This window comes from Pantherophis guttatus, chromosome 7 (genome assembly GCF_059756535.1).
Source record: "Pantherophis guttatus breed Tessera chromosome 7, ASM5975653v1, whole genome shotgun sequence".
Classification (NCBI taxonomy): Eukaryota; Metazoa; Chordata; class Lepidosauria; order Squamata; family Colubridae; genus Pantherophis; species Pantherophis guttatus.
Genome location: NC_142069.1, coordinates 80,705,688 through 80,724,007, shown reverse-complemented (window position 1 = coordinate 80,724,007; position 18,320 = coordinate 80,705,688). Strand labels below are relative to the sequence as shown.

General features: G+C 44.8%; 1 protein-coding gene across 2 annotated transcripts in view; it reads right to left on the bottom strand.

Moving 5' to 3' along the window:
- The window catches only part of FBLN1 (fibulin 1), a 67,268-nt gene extending 51,516 nt beyond the window's left edge, over positions 1-15,752 (bottom strand). The window contains exon 1 of one of the 2 annotated variants that reach the window (XM_087874298.1): positions 15,253-15,752. In XM_087874298.1, the coding sequence (XP_087730424.1) occupies positions 15,253-15,322 (70 nt within the window). In that variant the 5' untranslated portion in view covers positions 15,323-15,752. The remainder of the gene's footprint in view (positions 1-15,252) is intronic. The other variant, XM_060684110.2, reaches the window with a different exon arrangement.
- Between the last annotated feature and the right edge of the window lie 2,568 nt (positions 15,753-18,320).

Sequence of the window (18,320 nt, the reverse complement as noted above, 5' to 3'; positions counted from 1 at the left end):
ATTTTGCAGTATCCTTCCCCTGCCACGCTCACCAAGCCATACCACACCCACCAAGCCACGCCCACAGAACCGGTAGTAAAAAATTTTTGAATTTCACCACTGGGCAGTAGGCACCGAACATGCAGTGCTGCTGAGTGGGGAGAGTCATGTGACTGAGTGGGCATGGGCGTGAGTGAGGTCAAGTTGGCCATGCCCACTCAGTCACACACAACCCCCACCTAGCCACATCCACCAAACCGGTAGCAAAAAATTTTGAAACCTACCACTGGATTACACTTGGAGTAGTCAAGAAGTGATTGGACAGCCATTTGTATGTAGGGTCTCCTGCTTGAGCAGTGGGTTGGACTAGAAGATTCAACCTTCTTGTTTTATGTTCTATGTTTTCTCCTCCTTACCCCCACCCCCCAATACCCATATTAATTAGCCAGTTGCTTGTGCATACTCTACCTTCTTGTTTTGGACATACGCTATGTTTTTTCCCTTCTCACTTTGGTAACAAATCTGGTCTTTCTCTGCCCAAATCATCTTCTTTTCCCTCTACATCTCTGACAGAAGTTTGATTATCAATTACCTAGGAAAAGAACATCTCCAGGCTATGAAATGAACTCCCTAAGATGATGTGTTCAACTCATGCTCTGCCACAATTTCAGAAGTGGTTAAAATCTTTCACCCCATTTTTCACTGCTAATGATTGAGCTTAATTGTATTTTTGAATTTTAATTGATTTGCAGGGAATGTTCAATAGATTATATGATGCAACTAGTAGTATAGACCTGAAAACTAGTTCTTTTGACAAAAAAATGGAGTGAATAATTGCAAATTACACATAACCAATGAAAAACTACCGTTTCCCCCCAAATAAGACATCCCCTGATAATAAGCCCAATCGGGCTTTTGAGCGCATGTACTAAAATAAGCCTCCCTTGAAAATATTTAAACGAAGAGCTGGAAATCAGGTAAGACAGCAAGAGGTCTTGCTCCACGCGCCCCAAAATAATAAGACCTCCCCGAAAATAAGGCCAAGCGCTTATATCGGGGTTCAAAAAAATATAAGACAGGGTCTTATTTTCGGGGAAACACAGTACAGGGACAATAGGTTTCGAAGAGAGTAGTAGAAAAATTTATATACTTTTCAAAAATATTTCCTAAAAATAGGAAAATGAATAGAAATTTTTTAAGCAGTGGAAATGTTGGGACAAAGGTAGTAGGCGGTATGTGGTTTGTGGCCAGGAATGTTTGCCAAAAGTTATATAGAACTGGAAACTCTATATATCATTAAAGTAAATTGAATGCAGTGGGAATAAGTTACTCAAGAAGGGGTGTGTGGATAAACAAGAAGAAATTGATTCAAGAATGAATGAGCGCCAAACAGTTGTGGGATAGTTATAAAAGTCGAGGATAAAAAAAGGAATTTTGGGGTCATTTGGTCATAGAGAGTGAATAAATGAGGATCAAATTGCAAAACAAATATATGAAGGAAGAGTGAACAAGTTGAGAGGGGGGAAAAGACAAGAAAATCATCATTGATAAGGAATCAATGTGATCTTGAAAAAGTGAGAAGTTCAAAGAACAAAGGCAATGTGTGAAGGGGTATTTGGGCACAGCACATGGAAGAAGGTCCAGGAAAATTAGGAATTGTATTGTTGTAAACTACCCGAAAATAAGACCCTGTCTTATATTTTTTTGAACCACGAAATAAGTGCTTGGCTTTATTTTCAGGGGTGTCTTATTATTTTGGGGCCCGTAGAGCAAGACGGGGCTCCTCTTGCCATCTTACCTGATTTCCAGCTCTGTCTCCCTAACCCTACCTAGAGGAAATGGCGGTGACTGGCTGTGCATGCGTTTAAATATTTTCTGGGAGGGCTTATTTTCAGGGGGGGCTTATTTTAGCGCATGTACTCAAAAGCCCGATTGGGCTTATTATCAGGGGATCCCGGACCTCCGTACTTTCCGTCGGGCTCTGAAGACTTTTCTATTTCAACAAGCCGGGCTGGCTTAAAATTTTTTAATTGGTTAATTTTATGGGTAAGGGGTTTTAAATTGTGGAAGCCAAATTGATTTAATTATTTTTAAATTATTTTAATTTTCATATTGTACGTATTTTAATCTTGGCTGTTCACCGCCCTGAGTCCTTCGGGAGAAGGACGGTATAAAAATTTAATAAATGAAATGAAATGTCTTATTTTAGGGGAAACAGGGTAGTTCTACTTATATCATTGATTTCTCTGGTTATTTCTTACTTCTTCTGCATTCTTCTTACTTCTTACTTTTTCTGTACAAGAAAAGTGGGGTGAGTCAGTTTGTGTGGATGTAGGGGGTACATGCTTTGTTCTCTCAAGAAAGGATTGATGCCGATCAAAGTGACTTCACTGATAACAAAGATGAGGAATAAATGTTATCGTTTTCAAATGTAGCCTTTCACTCAGTAGAACTACGCTTTATGTAAAAAAAGTGTGAGAGGACACTTTGCAGATAGTATTCTCCTTCCTAATCTTTTTTTGTGATAGGCAGTCTGTTGAAACATTAAAGATTGCTGAAAGTTTTCGAGTTTTAGTCTATATTCTTTTCTTCACTTAGTTTGGAAAAACAATAAGTTACCGATTTCTTAACTTGGATGCCCCAGGCCAAATACAAGAACCCTAATATACAATTTATTACTGTAATTAATGGATAACTACTAGTCATTGCCATTAAATGTGTTATGTGCGCGCACACGCGTGCACACAAATGCACAATTGCGCACGGTTTCGGATTTATTTTTTGCTGCTAACAACCCGCAAACTGACTTGCTGAGCTCAAGTCATAGGTTTCCAGTTTCTTAATGCTACTACTAATTTGGCTGTAGTACTATGTACTCAGATGCAATGAAAGCCAGCCAAAGAATGAATTTCGCAAGAACCCGTCCAAACTTATGCAATGTGAGAGAGCTTTTTTTCCTTTTTTGTTGGAATTATATCAAGAGGTATAATTCACAGCTACCACAAAGTTATTTCTTTTTTTAAAAAAATGTCCTGAAAGTTAAGAATTACCTCCCTTCAAAGGTGTAATCCATACCTTTTGAACAGAAGAAGAAAAAAAAAGAACAGCTGGAATAAGAAAACATGCAGAGACGCACAGAGGTGGGCTTCAAAAATTTTAGCAAGGGGTTCTCTGCCCAGTTGCTGGGTGGGTGTGGCCATGGTGGGCATGGCCTAATTGGCCTCCTGCACCCTGGGGGGGCATTTTTGCCCTCCCCGGGCTCCAGAGGCTTTCCTCGAACCTCCAGGAGGGCGAAAACAACCTCCCAAGGCTCTGGAGCAGAGGTTGGTTCCAGCAGGTTCTGACCAGTTCTGGAGAACCGGTAGCGGAAATTTTGAGTAGTTTGGAGAACCGGTAGTAAAAATTCTGACTGGCCCCGCCCCCATCTATTCTCTGCCTCACAATTCCCAGCTGATTGGGAGGAAATGGGGATTTTGCAGTAACCTTCCCCTGCCACACCCACCAAGCCATGCCACACCTACCAAGTCACACCCACAGAACCCATAGTAAAAAATTTTGAAACCCACCACTGCTCTGGAGGCCGGTAACGGGCCTGTTTCTGGCTTTCCTGAACTTCCAGTACGCCCATTTTTCACCTTCCCTGAGCCTCCGTGTACACCCTGCACTTATCTACATCCAAAATGGGCGACGTGGGGACTCCTGGGAGAGGAGGGGCAGAGTGGGCAGGGCCAGCCAGGAGTGGGATTTGAGGGTTCTCCGAACTGCACAGAATCTTAGCTAGAGGTTCTCCCGAACCCCTGCAAACTCCCAGCAGCCCACCCCTGGAGACGCACCCTCCTTTAAAAAAGAGACTTGCAATGTTGGTGAATGTTTGCACTGCCTTTGATGGGCAAATTCACTCACCCTCAATGCAGAGTGACAGAAAAGTCATTCAATGCAATGCAACCCTGGAAGGCAACTGAAAAGACCAGGAGAGAACAGGAATCATGCAGAGCTACAGTAAACAAACTCCTGTTTAAACACAAACACACAAGCATACTTTGGACTCACAGAAATCTGGTGGTAGAATTGACCCCAATGCACCGAGTTTCTGAATTATTGTGAGGCTTGAAGAATCGGGACCACACATTAAGTTCCAATTAAGATGATTTATTGCTCACGGCTCTACACAAGAGTCTAGTCAAATATGGTCAACATTAAATTGGCATTAGACAAAGAGTTAAAGGAATTCAAAGGGGGCTGGACTTCGACCGTTTGTGGCTGTGTAGAGATTCTAGGCCAATTCCTCTCTTGATTCCACCCCCAAGATTTGCTTCTCCTACAATTATTACACTATCTCCCTTTTCCTATTCACTACAGTTTTCTGTAATTTGGATTGGTTCATCAGAATGCAAATAATAAAATTATTTGGTAATCTAGCAATTGTCTATGGACATGTGCCTGTGAGTAGGTGTATGCATCTGTGCATATAAATATACTCAACATAAGAGTTATTATTGCCCTTTTACTATTCATTTGCAACATATATTCCGTACTGACAATTTCAATTACAACTTTATCATTTCAGGGGTATGCACTGGTACTTTTTTGCACACCCCTGAGTGATCGATGCATAGAAGTACTCAATTTATAATCATTCATTTAGCAACTGTTTGAAATTACAATGATTCTGGAATATATGATTTATGACCAGTCCTCACACTTATGTCTGACAGTGTCCCTGCAATCACATGTTCAAAATTCAGGTGCTTGGCAACCAGCATCTGTCTACAATGGTTGCAATGTCCTGTAGTCATGCAAATGCCATTTGTAACCTTCCCAGAGTCTTCTGACAATGTTCTGCCCCAGCTACAGACCCCAAAGAACACAGCACACACAAAGTCCGTACAAAACTTAAATTTACTAAAATAACTCAGTCTTTTCCAAACAAAGGCTGTTAATAAACTTCCTTAACAGCCTACAAGAAACCAAAGATAAAGTAATCACAATCTTACTAAGATTGGCAGAAAGCCCAGAAGCAATTTTGCAGAGAATCCAGACGTGAAGGAGAATGAACTAAAGTTGTTCCCTACAAATTGCTTCAGTCGGCATTCCTCCTTAAATAGGCTAAGGGAGTGGCCAATTAGCCCCAAGTCTTACTCTCGAGGAGACCTCCTCCTGAGGAGCCACTCCTGCCTTTTGACATCTCTGCGCGCCTGTGCATCGAGAAGAGGCTCCTCCTCTTCATCCTCTTCACTTAAAGGAGCTTCTGGAGGTTCTGAAGGCCCTGGCTGAATCCCCATCTCTGGCACCACATCTTCTCCAGCCTCCTCATTGTCTGACTCGAGTGCCAGCTGCACTTCCCTTGGAAGGACAAGCACAGCACCTCCAGGCAAACATTAAAGCAGCCTAGGTTTTTTAAGAAAAGGTTCCAATACTTTGACAATCATAATAGGTACTCTGTTTTTATGGCTCATACACAGTGGTGGGATTCTGCCAGTTCTACCCGGTTCGGGCGAATTGGTAGCTGCGGCTGCGGAGGGCTCCGCCCACCCGCCCGGATGTCATCACGTCTTATTTTTGACGCTCTGTGCATTTGTGAACTGGTAGCTAAGCCCCGGTCGAGTGCCGACTCCCGGGCCAGCCTAGGCTGCCGCTGCAGCGCTGGTGTCCCGGTCCCCGTCACCAGCCTTGCCTGGCTGGCTGGGAGAGTGTGAACTACACGGCTGCATGGCCAGGCTGGGAGGACACTTGCCCCACTGATCAGGAGGCTGCTCACCTGCCTGGCCAGTGTCATACGAGAAGGAGGCAGAAAAGTTCAGCGAAGTCTTCTCCTCCTTCTCGGCCTCAAGCAAACAGGCACATGCACTTCATGGTGCCGGGGTCTTCTCCTCACAGAAAGTCCTAGTGCTGTGAGATGTGTGCATGCTCTCTGTGTGTTTCAGGCCGAGAAGGAGACAACTTGGCCAAACTTTTCCTGCCTCAGAAGCAAGGACAGGCTGCGGCAGCTCCCTTCTGAGCAGCTTTGGCCAACCCGAAGAACAGGGCGGTGATGGGCCAGGAGAATGGCAGAATATGTCAGGATACTGCCGGCTTGAAGCTCATCAGCAGGTCGTCCTCCTGGCTGGTTCTGGTTATGACTGGCACTGGCAGGCAATGGGGTGCGTGGCCAGTGCGAAGAACAGGACGGTGGCAATGGGACTTCTGGCAGCCACACATCCCATTTCCTGTTGGTGCCAGTGCCACTCACAGCCAGACTCGGCCAGGAGGATGGCCTGCTGACGAGCTTCAGACCAGCACTGTCCTGATGTGTCCCGCCACGATCACCGCCACAGCCTTCCTCACCGTTGGACTCGACAGCTCCGATGGTTGCAGCTTCATGCCCCTTCCCCGCCCTCAGGTATGGCAAGCCCCGAATTGGGACTTGACAGCATGCTTTTCACTCCAAGCAGCCCAGACTTGAAAACACGTGGCTGGGATGGAGGAGCAGTCCTTCTTAACAAGCTCCAAACTGAGTTGCAAGTCTGGGTTCCCCACACGAGAGCTGGAAGTCCGGTACTCTGGTGCACTCATCTCTGTTTCCCTCTATGACCGGCCTTGGAAAAAGCCTGCTCTCACGATCGCATGTCTGCAGCCAAAGCTGGGCTTGCAGCTTTCGTGCGGGGAATTCAGCCTTGCAGCAACAGTTTTGAACTTGTTAAGAAGGACTGCTCTTCCACCCCAGCCATGTGTTTTCCAGCCCGGGCTGCTTGGAGTGAAAAGCATGCGATATTCTGCTGCTCCCGGGATTCCCTGCACGAGCACTGGAAGAAAATTGGCCAAACTCCAAATGCCTGAATCGGTGAGCTGGAAGAGATTGCTGTCATGCTGGTGAGTACGTATGGACCGAGTAGGCTTTTTGCTCACCCCCCCCCACCTCCCCATCCCGATCCAACGTGGTGTAGAAAATGGGGAGTTTCCATCGGCCCTTCTCTTTTTTCTCCCCAGCCTCCTTTTGCCAGTATTTGGCAGGCAGGCAATACTCTTTAGATGGGCTTTTATTTTGTCAGCCCAAGGACAGAGTGGGGTGGTGGAAGATAGGAAATCACCCTGTCTCTGCAGCATCAGTCATGAGCAGGGTGGATAAAAATCAATGATTTTTTAAAAAAAATAAAAAAAATCAGATTTTTTTTATTTAAATCGGATTTTTTTTATTTAAATCGGATTTTTTTTATTTTTATCGAATTTATTTTAATAAAAAACTTGTGGGGTAAAAATCTATCGTAAGATAGTTTTCTATTTAAGATACATAAATAATTTAGTTTATTCAGCATGAAATGGAGCTTAGTTATGTAGCATGAGGCTGTATATTCTGCAACACTGGGACTATCGGTGAGTCAACAGTGGGTCAAAGGAGTAGCAGAGATGACGGTTGCTCTTTAAAAATTATGATTTAAATCGAGTTGATTTAAATCAAGCCTTTTTACTAGTGATTTAAATCATGATTTAAATTGTGATTTAAATCAACTCGATTTAAATCAAATCCACCCTGGTCATGTGACTGAGTGGGTGTAGCCAACTCTACGTCACTCACAGCAAGGTTCCGCCCCACCTTGCTGTGACATTGAGTTGGCCATGCCCACCCAGTCACACGACCACCTGGCCATGCCCACCTTAGCCACGCCCACCTTAGCCACGCCCACAGAACCGGTTGTTAAATTATTTCAATCCCACCACTGCTCATATATAAATGTTCTGTTGTACATAAATGATGTACAATACAGACTTGCATTACTTTGCATCAGACAATATAACGATGCACGAACATAGTTTGCATTGCTCATATGATGCTGACCTATGCAAGACATGTGCCATTCATTTCCCTCAGGTCATGTATGTATCCTGTTTTCCTGAAATAAACTGGAGGTGGCCTAACGTGGGGGTCACGCTTTCTTATAACATCCCAGCATCAAGTTTGTGAAGTAGGCTAGGCCAGGGGTGGGCAAATATGGCCCCTTTATGACCTGTGGACTTCAACTCCCAGAATTCCTGAGCCAGCTTGTCCCTGTCTCAGGAATTCTGGGAGTTGAAGTCCACAGGTTGTAAAAGGGTCACAGTTGCCCACCCCTGGGCTAGGCTTAGAGAGAACCCAACCATTGAGTAACTAAGCCAAGTGAAATTTGAATCCAGGTCTCCCTGATGCCAGGCTAATGCTCTTACTACTACACCACGTTGGCTGACACTAACTTTCCCGCTGATGTTGCTCCAGCTGCCCTGGAAAACATGCGGCCAATACCAAGAGGACCTATGGCCTGCCTTATCCAGTAGTTGACAACTGATCCATTCTCATGGAGAAAGAAACGGTTGTTTTTGAAGTGCCTCAACTATTATGACCGGGAGGATTTTCCATCAGGTCCGCCTGATTCGCCAGTTGCGTCCCTTTCTGGATCGGGACTCCTTAAACATGGTCACTCATGCCCTCGTCACTTCCCGCCTGGACTACTGTAACGCTCTCTACATGGGGCTCCCCTTGAGGAGCACCCGAAGGCTCCAACTGGCACAGAGTGCGGCCGTGCAGGTGGTTATAGGCGCGACGTGGCGGTCCTATGTAACACCTCTCCTGTGCGAGCTGCACTGGCTCCTGGTGGTCTTCCGGGTGCGCTTCAGAGTTTTGGTTACCACCTTTAGAGCGCTCCATGGCTTAGGGCCTGGTTATTTACAGGACCACCTGCTGCCGCAAACGGCCCCCCACTGGCCGGTACGCTCTCACAGAGAGGGACTCCTCCGGGTGCCGTCGGCCAAACAGTGTTGGCTGGCGGCCCCCAGGGGGAGAGCCTTTTCTGTGGGGGCACCTACTATCTGGAACGAGCTCCCCCCGGAGATACGGAGGATCCCGGATCTACGTACCTTCCGCCGCGCTCTCAAGACCTTTTTATTTCATCAGGCTGGTCTGGCCTAACCTCTCCCATTCTCTTTTTAATGTAAATTTTAATGTAAATTTTAATCTGTTCTTAACCTGGGGTTTTAAATTTGTCTTGGGCTAAATTGATTTAATTCGATTTTACTTCTGCTCTTAAATTTTTGTATTCTATGTGTTTTATCTTGTGCCTGTTCACCGCCCTGAGTCCTTCGGGAGTAGGGCGGTATATAAATCAAATAAAATGAAATGAAAATGAAATGAAAATTATAGCCTCAGAGGAGTTTGCTAGCAGTAAGTGACCATTCATCGAACTGGAAGTAGATGTCAATCCGGATCCCTGCCCAGTACATTAATTCAGAAAATAAAAAATCTGTCGAATAATCATAACCAGAGCTATGTGATATTATTCCCACGAGACCTAACATGAGAAGTGACTAAAAGCTGGCACCGATCTGATGGCACAACAATCAATCAATGCCTTCATTTATTTAAAATTCTAATCATCAAACGGATTCATATTTCAGAGGCTCTAGAGCAAGGGTGTCAAACTCAATTTCATTGAGGGCCGCATCAGGATTGTGTTGGACCTTGGAGGGCTGGTGGGGGGGTGGGCGTGGCCATGACGGGGGTGTCACGGGACTCATGCCGGGGGCACCTGTGGTGGCCAAGTGCTAAGGCAGGACTTCCCTGAGACCCTCCCTCACTCTCATTATAATCTCCTTTCTTCCTTCTCTTCTTTTTCCTTCCCTCTTCATTCTTTCTTCTTGCTTCCCCTCTTTCCTTATTTTTCCTTCTTTGCTCTCTTCCCATCTTTTTCTTTTTCTTTTTTATTTATTTATTTATTTTTATATGCCGCCCTTCTCCAGAGACTCAGGGCGGCTTACAATGCATTAAGCAATGGCCTTCATACTTTTGTATATTTTATACAAAATCAGTATCGCCCCCACAAACCGGGTCCTCATTTTACCGACCTTAGAAAGGATGGAAGGCTGAGTTGACCTTGAGCCTGGTGAGAATTGAACTCACAGTAATTGCAGGCAGCTGGATATTAAATGCTGCCTTAGTAGGAGGCATTAGCCTCCTACGCCACTCAGGCTCCTTTTGTCTTTCCTCTTTCTCTTTCTCCTTTCCTGAGCCCTTCTTGGATGCTCAAATGCAAAAGGGAAAACATTTCTCCTTTTGTTTTGTTTTGAGTTTGTTTTGATAGCCCGTTTTCGGCTGCAACAGCCTCCTGCCAGCGAAAACGCAGCTTCTTTGCTGTTTCTAGGCTGGGGGATCTAAGCACCCCGCAGGCTAGATCCGGCCCCCAGTCCTTGAGTCTGACACCCCCAGCTTTAGAGTTTCGCAGAGAGAATTAGCCCAAGGAGGACCGTAGAAATAACAGATCCAGAATCAGTTGTTTACAAACTGGGCAGGAACAGATGGCAAAACAGTGTGCTTGCAAGGACTTGGATAGACTTTCTACTATTAATAGGAGCCAGCACCGGTTTATTATAAATATATCTCGCCTGGACTACGGCGACGCTCTCTACATGGGGCTCCCCTTGAAGAGCACCCGGAGACTTCAGCTGGTCCAGAATGCGGCTGTGCGGGTAGTGACGGGAGCTGCATGGCGCTCCCACATAACACCTCTCCTGCATGAGCTGCACTGGCTCCCAGTGGTCTTCCGGGTGCGCTTCAAGGTGTTGGTTATCACCTTTAAAGCGCTCCATGGCATAGGACCTGGATACCTTCGAGACCGTCTGCTGCCACCAACGACCGCCCACCGACCGGTGCGCTCCCACAGAGAGGGCCTCCTCAGGGTGCCATTGGCCAAGCAATGTAGACTGGTGGCCCCCAGGGGGAGGGCCTTCTCTGTGGGGGCACCTGCCCTCTGGAATCAGTTGCCCCCAGAGATACAAAGAATTCAAGACCTCGGTACCTTCCTTTTTCAGCAAGCCGGGCTGGCTTAATGCCTTTTAAATGTTTTTAATATGTTTGTTACTGTTTTTTTTTAACTTTGGGGCCAAATTTATATATATCTTTTTAAATTGTTTTTAATGTTTGTATCTGTTTTTTTACTTTGGCTGTACACCGCCCTGAGTCCTTCGGGAGAAGGGCGGTTTATAAATTTGATAAATAAATAAATAAATAAATAAATAAATAAATCATAATAAACAAATCACACCAGTCCAACTTTATCTCCCTACCAGCGTTTCTCAATGTTATTCAACACAGAATCTCGTGATGGTCTCCTGTTGAAATGTTGGCTGGTAGGTGGACTTACAACTCGATGAATTATGGCACCTGAAGAAGGCTCCCTGAATGGAAGGTCAGAGGACTCATCACTGAACTGAATGGCAGAGGAGACATTTATAAAGTTTACAGGTGACCCAGTGCAGAGCAAGCCACTGGTTGGCTAGGCCTCAAGAGGAATAACTGGTCTTCTAACTTTGATGCAGCTTGGCTGTTCACCTCTCTATGAACACCAGGCCTAGATCGGGGGTGAAATCCAGCAGGTTCTGAAAGGTTCTGGAGAACCGGTAGCAGAAATTTTGAGGAGTTCAGAGAACTGGCAAATACTACCTCTGGCTGGCCCCAGAGTGGGGTGGGAATGGAGATTTTGCAATATCCTTCCCCCAGGAGTGGGGAGAGAATGGGGATTTTGCAGTATCCTTCTCCTGGAGTGGGGTGGGAATGGAGATTTTGCAGTATCCTTCCCCTGCCACGCCACCAAGCCATACCATGCCCACCAAGCCACCCCCACTGTAGTAAAAAAAATGGATTTTACCACTGGCCTAGATGTAAATTAAGGATGTACCTATGTCTAACATTGCCTTTTTGCTGTCAAGAGTATGTTGCCCTTTGGCAAGACCAAGAAAGAAAGAAAAAACACCTTAATCATGGCAGTCATCAGGTTTTCGAATATTTATACTCAAACATTATATGCCAGAGTGTGGTTACAGGGGTATGAATTACAATGAATTTAAAGAATGGAAGCCAGAGAAATGTCCTTGTTCTACTGGTTTTTCAAAATGCCACAACTGGCTATAATTTCTGAGTTGCATTTTTCTTAGCACTACACATTCTTAGCAAATGAGATTATTGAAAATAAGAGAGGCTGGCAACAGCATCCTAAACCAGTGTTTCTCAACCTTGGCAATTTTAAGATGTGTGATGGTGCAAGAGGAATTCCTAGAGTTGAAATCCACACATCTTAAAAGTTGCCAAGATTGAGAAAGACTATTCAAAGAGACACCAAGTCCTACAAATATCCTTCATATCATCTGTCCCAATATCAGAAAAAGGGTGTTATGATTTCAATAGAATTCAAACACAGGGTCTAAAGTATTCCTAACTACCCAGATTCTTGGCTCCAGTCTAAATACTGAAAAACAGAATAACAGAGTTGGAAGGGATCTTGGAGGTCTTCTAGTCCAACCTCCTGCTTAGGCAGGAAACCCTACACCACTTCAGACAAATCGTTGTCCAATCTCTTCTTAAAAACTTCCAATGTTGGAGCATTCACAACTTCTGGTGGCAAGTTGTTCCACTGATTAATTGTTCTCACTGTCAGGAAATTTCTCCTTAGTTCTAGGTTGCTTCTCTCCTTGATTAGTTTCCACCCATTGCTTCTTGTCCTGCCTTCAGGTGCTTTGGAGAACAGCTTGACTCCCCTCTTCTTTGTGGCAGCCCCTGAGATAGTGTAAAACTGCTATCATGTCTCTCCTAGTTCTTCTCTTCATTAAATGGCTTCATTAAGCTCCATGGCTTAGGGCCCGGTTATTTACGAGACCACCTTCTGCCACCGATAACCTCCAACCGGCCAATTCGCTCCCACAGAGAGGGCCTCCTCAGGGTGCCGTCGGTCAAGCAATGTCGACTGGCGACCCCCAGGGGGAGAGCCTTCTCTGCGGGGGCACCCGCCTTCTGGAACGAGCTACCCCCAGGAATACGACTTATCCCGGACCTCCGGACCTTCCGTCGAGCTTTGAAGACCTTCCTATTTCAGCAAACTGGGCTGGCTTAAAATTTTAATGGGTTATTTTAAGGGTAATGGGTTTTAATTTTTGGGAAGCCAATTCGATTTAATTCTGTTTTAAATTATTTTAAATTTTATATTGTGTGTATTTTAATTTTGGCTGTTTACCGCCCTGAGACCTTCGGGAGAAGGGCGGTATACAAATTTAAACAATAAACAATAATAAATGAGACATACTCAGTTCCTGCAACCGTTCTTCATATGTTTTAGCTTCCAGTCCCCTAATCATCTTTGTTGCTCTTCTCTGCACCCTTTCTAGAGTCTCCACATCTTTTTTACATCATGGCGACCAAAACTGGATGCCGTATTCCGAGTGTGGCTTTACCAAGAACTGACTGAGGTCACTATACTATTATGAAGAAAAAGCACCTCAATGCCCCTCTCAGACCATCCTACTTCAACATTTTTCCAATTTTCACATAGATCTCAACCAGATCCACGGGAAGATGGGCAGCCATAGAAATTTGAAAGCATAAAAAATTAACAGTTACTTCTAAGCAAGTATTGCCCCTTCATTCCTTTATCTCATTGTAACGTAAAACAGAAAAGAAAGTTTAAAGTTCAGCAACAACATTTTCATGATAAATATCACATAGCACTTTTGAAGACTAAGGCATTCTTGTCATAAATACATGTTACCTACAATGTACAGAGAGTCCCCACTAGCACCCGTTCGAAGTTACAATGGCGCTGAAGAGAGTTACTTTTGACCAGTCCTCACACTTAAGACCATTGCAGCATCTCCTCAGTCACATGATCAAAATTTGGGAACTTGGCAACAGGATGATGGTTGCAGCATCCTAGCAATCACTATTTGCAATCTGCCCAGCCTGCCTCCATCAAGCAAAAATCAACGGGGGGGGGAGTTTAATTCTGGTCCCAATACTGTGAGTCATATTGTGGGGGGGGGAGAAAGACCCCTGTCACCTCTGTGGTGGCCTAGAGGTGGAGCTCTTGCCTCACAATCAGGAGGTTGTGAGTTCGATCCTAGGTAGAGGCAGATGTAGGGTCTCCTGCTTAGGCAGGGGGTTGGACTAGATGACCTGCAAGGTCCCTTCCAACTCTGTTAATTTGCTTTCAGAACAAAGAAGTGGCTCCATGCTTCACCTCACAAGTCAAAAAACGAGGGCTTTCCGGAACTTTTCCCCAACCTGGTGCCCTCCCTGCGCAAGCTTGCCCTCCCATTCCCATGCCCCTTTTGGCTACAAAAATGAAGATTTTCAAAGTAGCCCAGATGTTGGAGGGATCTCAGTAACGTCAATGCCAGAGGCACTTCAAAACTGCACCTGACTAGATCCTCTTGCTTTGCCTCCGGAGATTGTTTTGAACGTGTGAACCCTGAAACATAGTTTCAACTCCTACCCTCAAAAGCTAGAGAGAACTGCACCCCAAGACAACTAGACACAAAAACAGTTTATCCCCCGAGCGCCATCACTCTGCTAAACAACTCATTCCCTCAACACTGTCAAACTATTCACTAAGTCTATTAATCTTCTCATCCTTCCCACCACCCAACTCCTTCCACTTATGACTGCATGACTGTAACTTTGTTGCTTGTATCCTTACGATTTATATTGTTTCCTGGTTGCTTATTTGTACCCTATGACTATCATTAAGTGTTGTACCTTACAATTCTTGACGAAGGTATCTTGTCTTTTCATGTACACTGAGCGCATATGCACCAACGACAAATTCCTTGTGGGTCCAATCACACTTGGCCAAGTGTTACTTGGCCAATAAAGAATTCAATTCAATTCAATTCAATTCAATTCTATTCTATTCTATTCTATTCTATTCTATTCTATTCAATAATTCAATTCAATTCAATTCAATAATTCAATTCAATTCAACAATTCTATTCTATTCAATTCAATAATTCAATTCAATTCAATTCAATAATTCTATTCTATTCTATTCTATTCTATTCTATTCTATTCTATTCCTATTCCTATTCCTATTCCTATTCCTATTCCAGCCTTAGATGAGGAATGGAGAGGTGATCTCATCCACCCAAGCCTCATTACCCATTTTCCCAGCAGATCCCGCTTCGGAGATACGCGGGTTCGGGCCTGCAGGACTCCACCCGTCCGCTAGAGGGCGGCAAGAGGGAAAATACCTCGCCTCGCTTTGCTGCCCTCAGGCGGCGGCTCGGCGTTTTGCAAGCCCGACGGACCGGACCGGCATCCTTAGCCGGGAAAGGCACAAAGGGGCTTGGGCGGATTGCGGAGGGTGGGTGGGCTGGAGGATGATGCCTGGAGGTCCCCCCCACACACACGCCCCGTCCTGAGATTTCCACGCGCCTTGCCCGGGGCAGCTCTCTGCACATCCAGAGACCCGGCTTCCTTCTTCCCCCACTCCACCCCTTTGCATTTACCTTGTCCCCGGCCGGAGGGCAGCAGAAGCAGGAGGGCGAGGAGCAGCGGGGACCAGGGCGGTGGATCCATGCCTTGAGCTGGGGAGGTGGGGGCGGCGGGGCGCAGAGAAGCCGTGGAAATAATCCGAAAGAATCCCCCTCAGAAAGCTGCTCTCCTCAGCGTCTGCTTTCTCGCGCTGCCGCCGGGCGCCTCCTCCTCCTCCTCCTCCTGAATTTGGGGTTGTAATCACTGCTTTCAAAGGGCTCCCAGCCGCCCAGGACCGGTTGAGAAGGGAGCCTGGCAAAGGATTTCTCGACCGCCGCCCCCCTTCCCAACAACCCTCCCCAGCTGCCCCAAAGTAATTTTAGAAAGAGTTCACCAACGCCCCCTTCCCTCCCTCCCTTTCAATTATCCCGCTTGCAGAGGGCTCAGCATCGTCTGGAGGCAGGCCCTTTGCCTGAGTGGTATGTTGAATCCAGGGGTGGTCCTTCTCCCCACCCTTTTAACCAAAAACCACCCACTCCCCCCCCACCCCACCTCTTTTGGAGGGAAGGGGTGGCCCGCAGCTTTTGAAACAGAAAAGGGGGAATTCTCTGAAGAGCAGCCAAAGGGGGAAAAAAAAGTGCCCAAATTTCTCTCAGTACTATTCTGCACACGCCGAAATAAGAATAAGAATAAGAATAATAATAATAATAATAATAATAATAATAATAAGAAGAAGAAGAAGAAGAAGAAGAAGAAGAAGAAGAAGAAGAAGAAGAAGAAGAAGAAGAAGAAGAAGAAGAAGAAGAAGAAGAAAGAAAAAAATCACAAAGTACCGGGATTTGCAAATTGAAGTTGAGCGACTGTGGAAGAAGAAGAAGAAGAGGAAGAGGAAGAAGAAGAAGAAGAAGAAGAGGAAGAAGAAGAAGAAGAAGAAGAAGAAAGAAGAAGAAGAAGAAGAAGAAGAAGAAGAAGAAGAAGAAGAAGAAGAAGAAAGAAATCACAAAGTACCGGGATTTGCAAATTGAAGTTGAGCGACTGTGGAAAAAGAAGAAGAAGAAGAAGGAAGAAGGAAGAAGGAAGAAGGAAGAAGGAAGAAGAAGAAGAAGAAGAAGAAGAAGAAGAAGAAGAAGAAGAAGAAGAAGAAGAAGAAGAAGAAGAAGAAGAAGAAGAAATAATAATAATCACAAAGTACCGGGATTTGCAAATTGAAGTTGAGCGACTGTGGAAAAAGAAATCGTGTGTTGTCCCGATTGTAATTGGAGCCTTTGGAGCAATACCCAAAGGGCTACCCCGCTATTTAGAAATTCTAAATTTACCGAACTTGAACATTTTGACTCTACAAAAAACCACCTTACTCGGAACAGCTTATATCCTCCAACGATACCTTAACAGTTCCTAGTCCTTGGTTAGGACTCGAGCTGCTGAGCTATTAACCAGCCTCAAAGGCTGTGAAACTCACTAAAGATATATTATTATTATTATTATTATTATTATTATTATTATTATTATTAATAATAATAATAATAATACATAATAATACATAATAATACATAATAATAAACTGTGAGATCAAGCCAGGCTTGCTGGCTTGATCCCACAGTTTTGGGTTAAATTTAATTGATTTTAAATTGGGTTTGTTTTAAATTGCGGCCAAAAATATTTAATTATTTTAAATTGTTTTTAAATTTTGTATGTTTTGTTTTTATTCTGGCTGTTCACCGCCCTGAGTCCTGTTGGAGAAGGGCGGTATACAAATTGAAACAAATAAATAAATAAAAATCCAGACCGAGAGAGGAAAAAAAAATTAAAGGGGAAAGGATCCTAGTTTAATCTTTGGAAAAGAGCAACATCTGGAACAAACTAATAAAGGGGGTGGAAATGGGTCGCTTTTTTTTGTCCTAAGGAGAGAGCACATGGAGATCTGGTTTTATCTTACTCAAACAAGATTCCAACTCAGTTGTGGTTCAAGCAGAAGATCACAGCTGAAATCCCTCCCATCTCCCCTCTTCTTCCGGTCCTTCAACAAGCAGGAGATAAGAGAGGTCAGAAGTCATTTCAGGAATCAACCTGGTTTGTGCTGCTTAGCCATAGCTGGGGAATGTATTCCCATCTCCTGGGTCAGCTACCCTGCAAAACTTAAAAGCACATTATTTAGCCCCAGGCAGGAAATTTCATGTTCCATAAAGTTCCCTGCCTGGGGATTAATGTGCCTTAAAAGGGGCAGAAATGTGCAAGAGGTAATTTCTCCAGTCCTATCTTATTTTGCTACTTCAGTATTGAATACTTGTTATCCAGGCTGCAGCATCTAGATTTGTCTTGGCTGATTGCAACGAGCCTTGGTAGTACAGGGGTTTAAGGCACCCTGTTATTAAGCTTATTAAGACCAGCTGCCTGCAATTACTGCAGGGTTCGAATCTCGCCAAGGCTCAAGGTTGACTCAGCCTTCCATCCTTTCTAAGGTAGGTGAAATGAGGACCCAGTTTGTGGGGGCAATAAGCTGACTTTGTATAAATATACAAAAGGATGAAGGCTATTGCTGAGCACATTGTAAGCCACCCTGAGTCTTCGGAGAAGGGCGGCATATAAATCAAATAAAAAAATTAAATAAATAAATAAATAAATAAAAAAGCGGAGTATAAAGTCATGAAGAATGTAACCAAACTCCAGGCAGTTATTTCATTTTCATATAAGGGGTGCATGTCAGAGGTGGGTTTCAGCAGGTTCTGACCAGTTCTGGAGAACCGGTAGCGGAAATTTTGAGTAGTTCGGAGAACGGGTAGTAAAAATTCCGACTGGCCCCCACCGCCATCTATTCTCTGCCTCCTGAGTCCCAGCTGATCGGGAGGAAATGGGGATTTTGCAGTAACCTTCCCCTGGATTGGGAAGGGAATGGAGATTTTACAGTATCCTTCCCCTGCCACGCCCACCATGCCACGCCCACCAAGCCACACCCACAGGACCAGTAGTTTAAAAAATTGAAACCTGCCACTGGTGTGTATGTTTCCTAAAAAGGCACTACTGGGGTTATTGCAGCTTCGGTTGAACAAGATGTTCAGAGGTAACCCTCGACAACTCCTCTAGCACAAATGCACTGCTTGGTAGC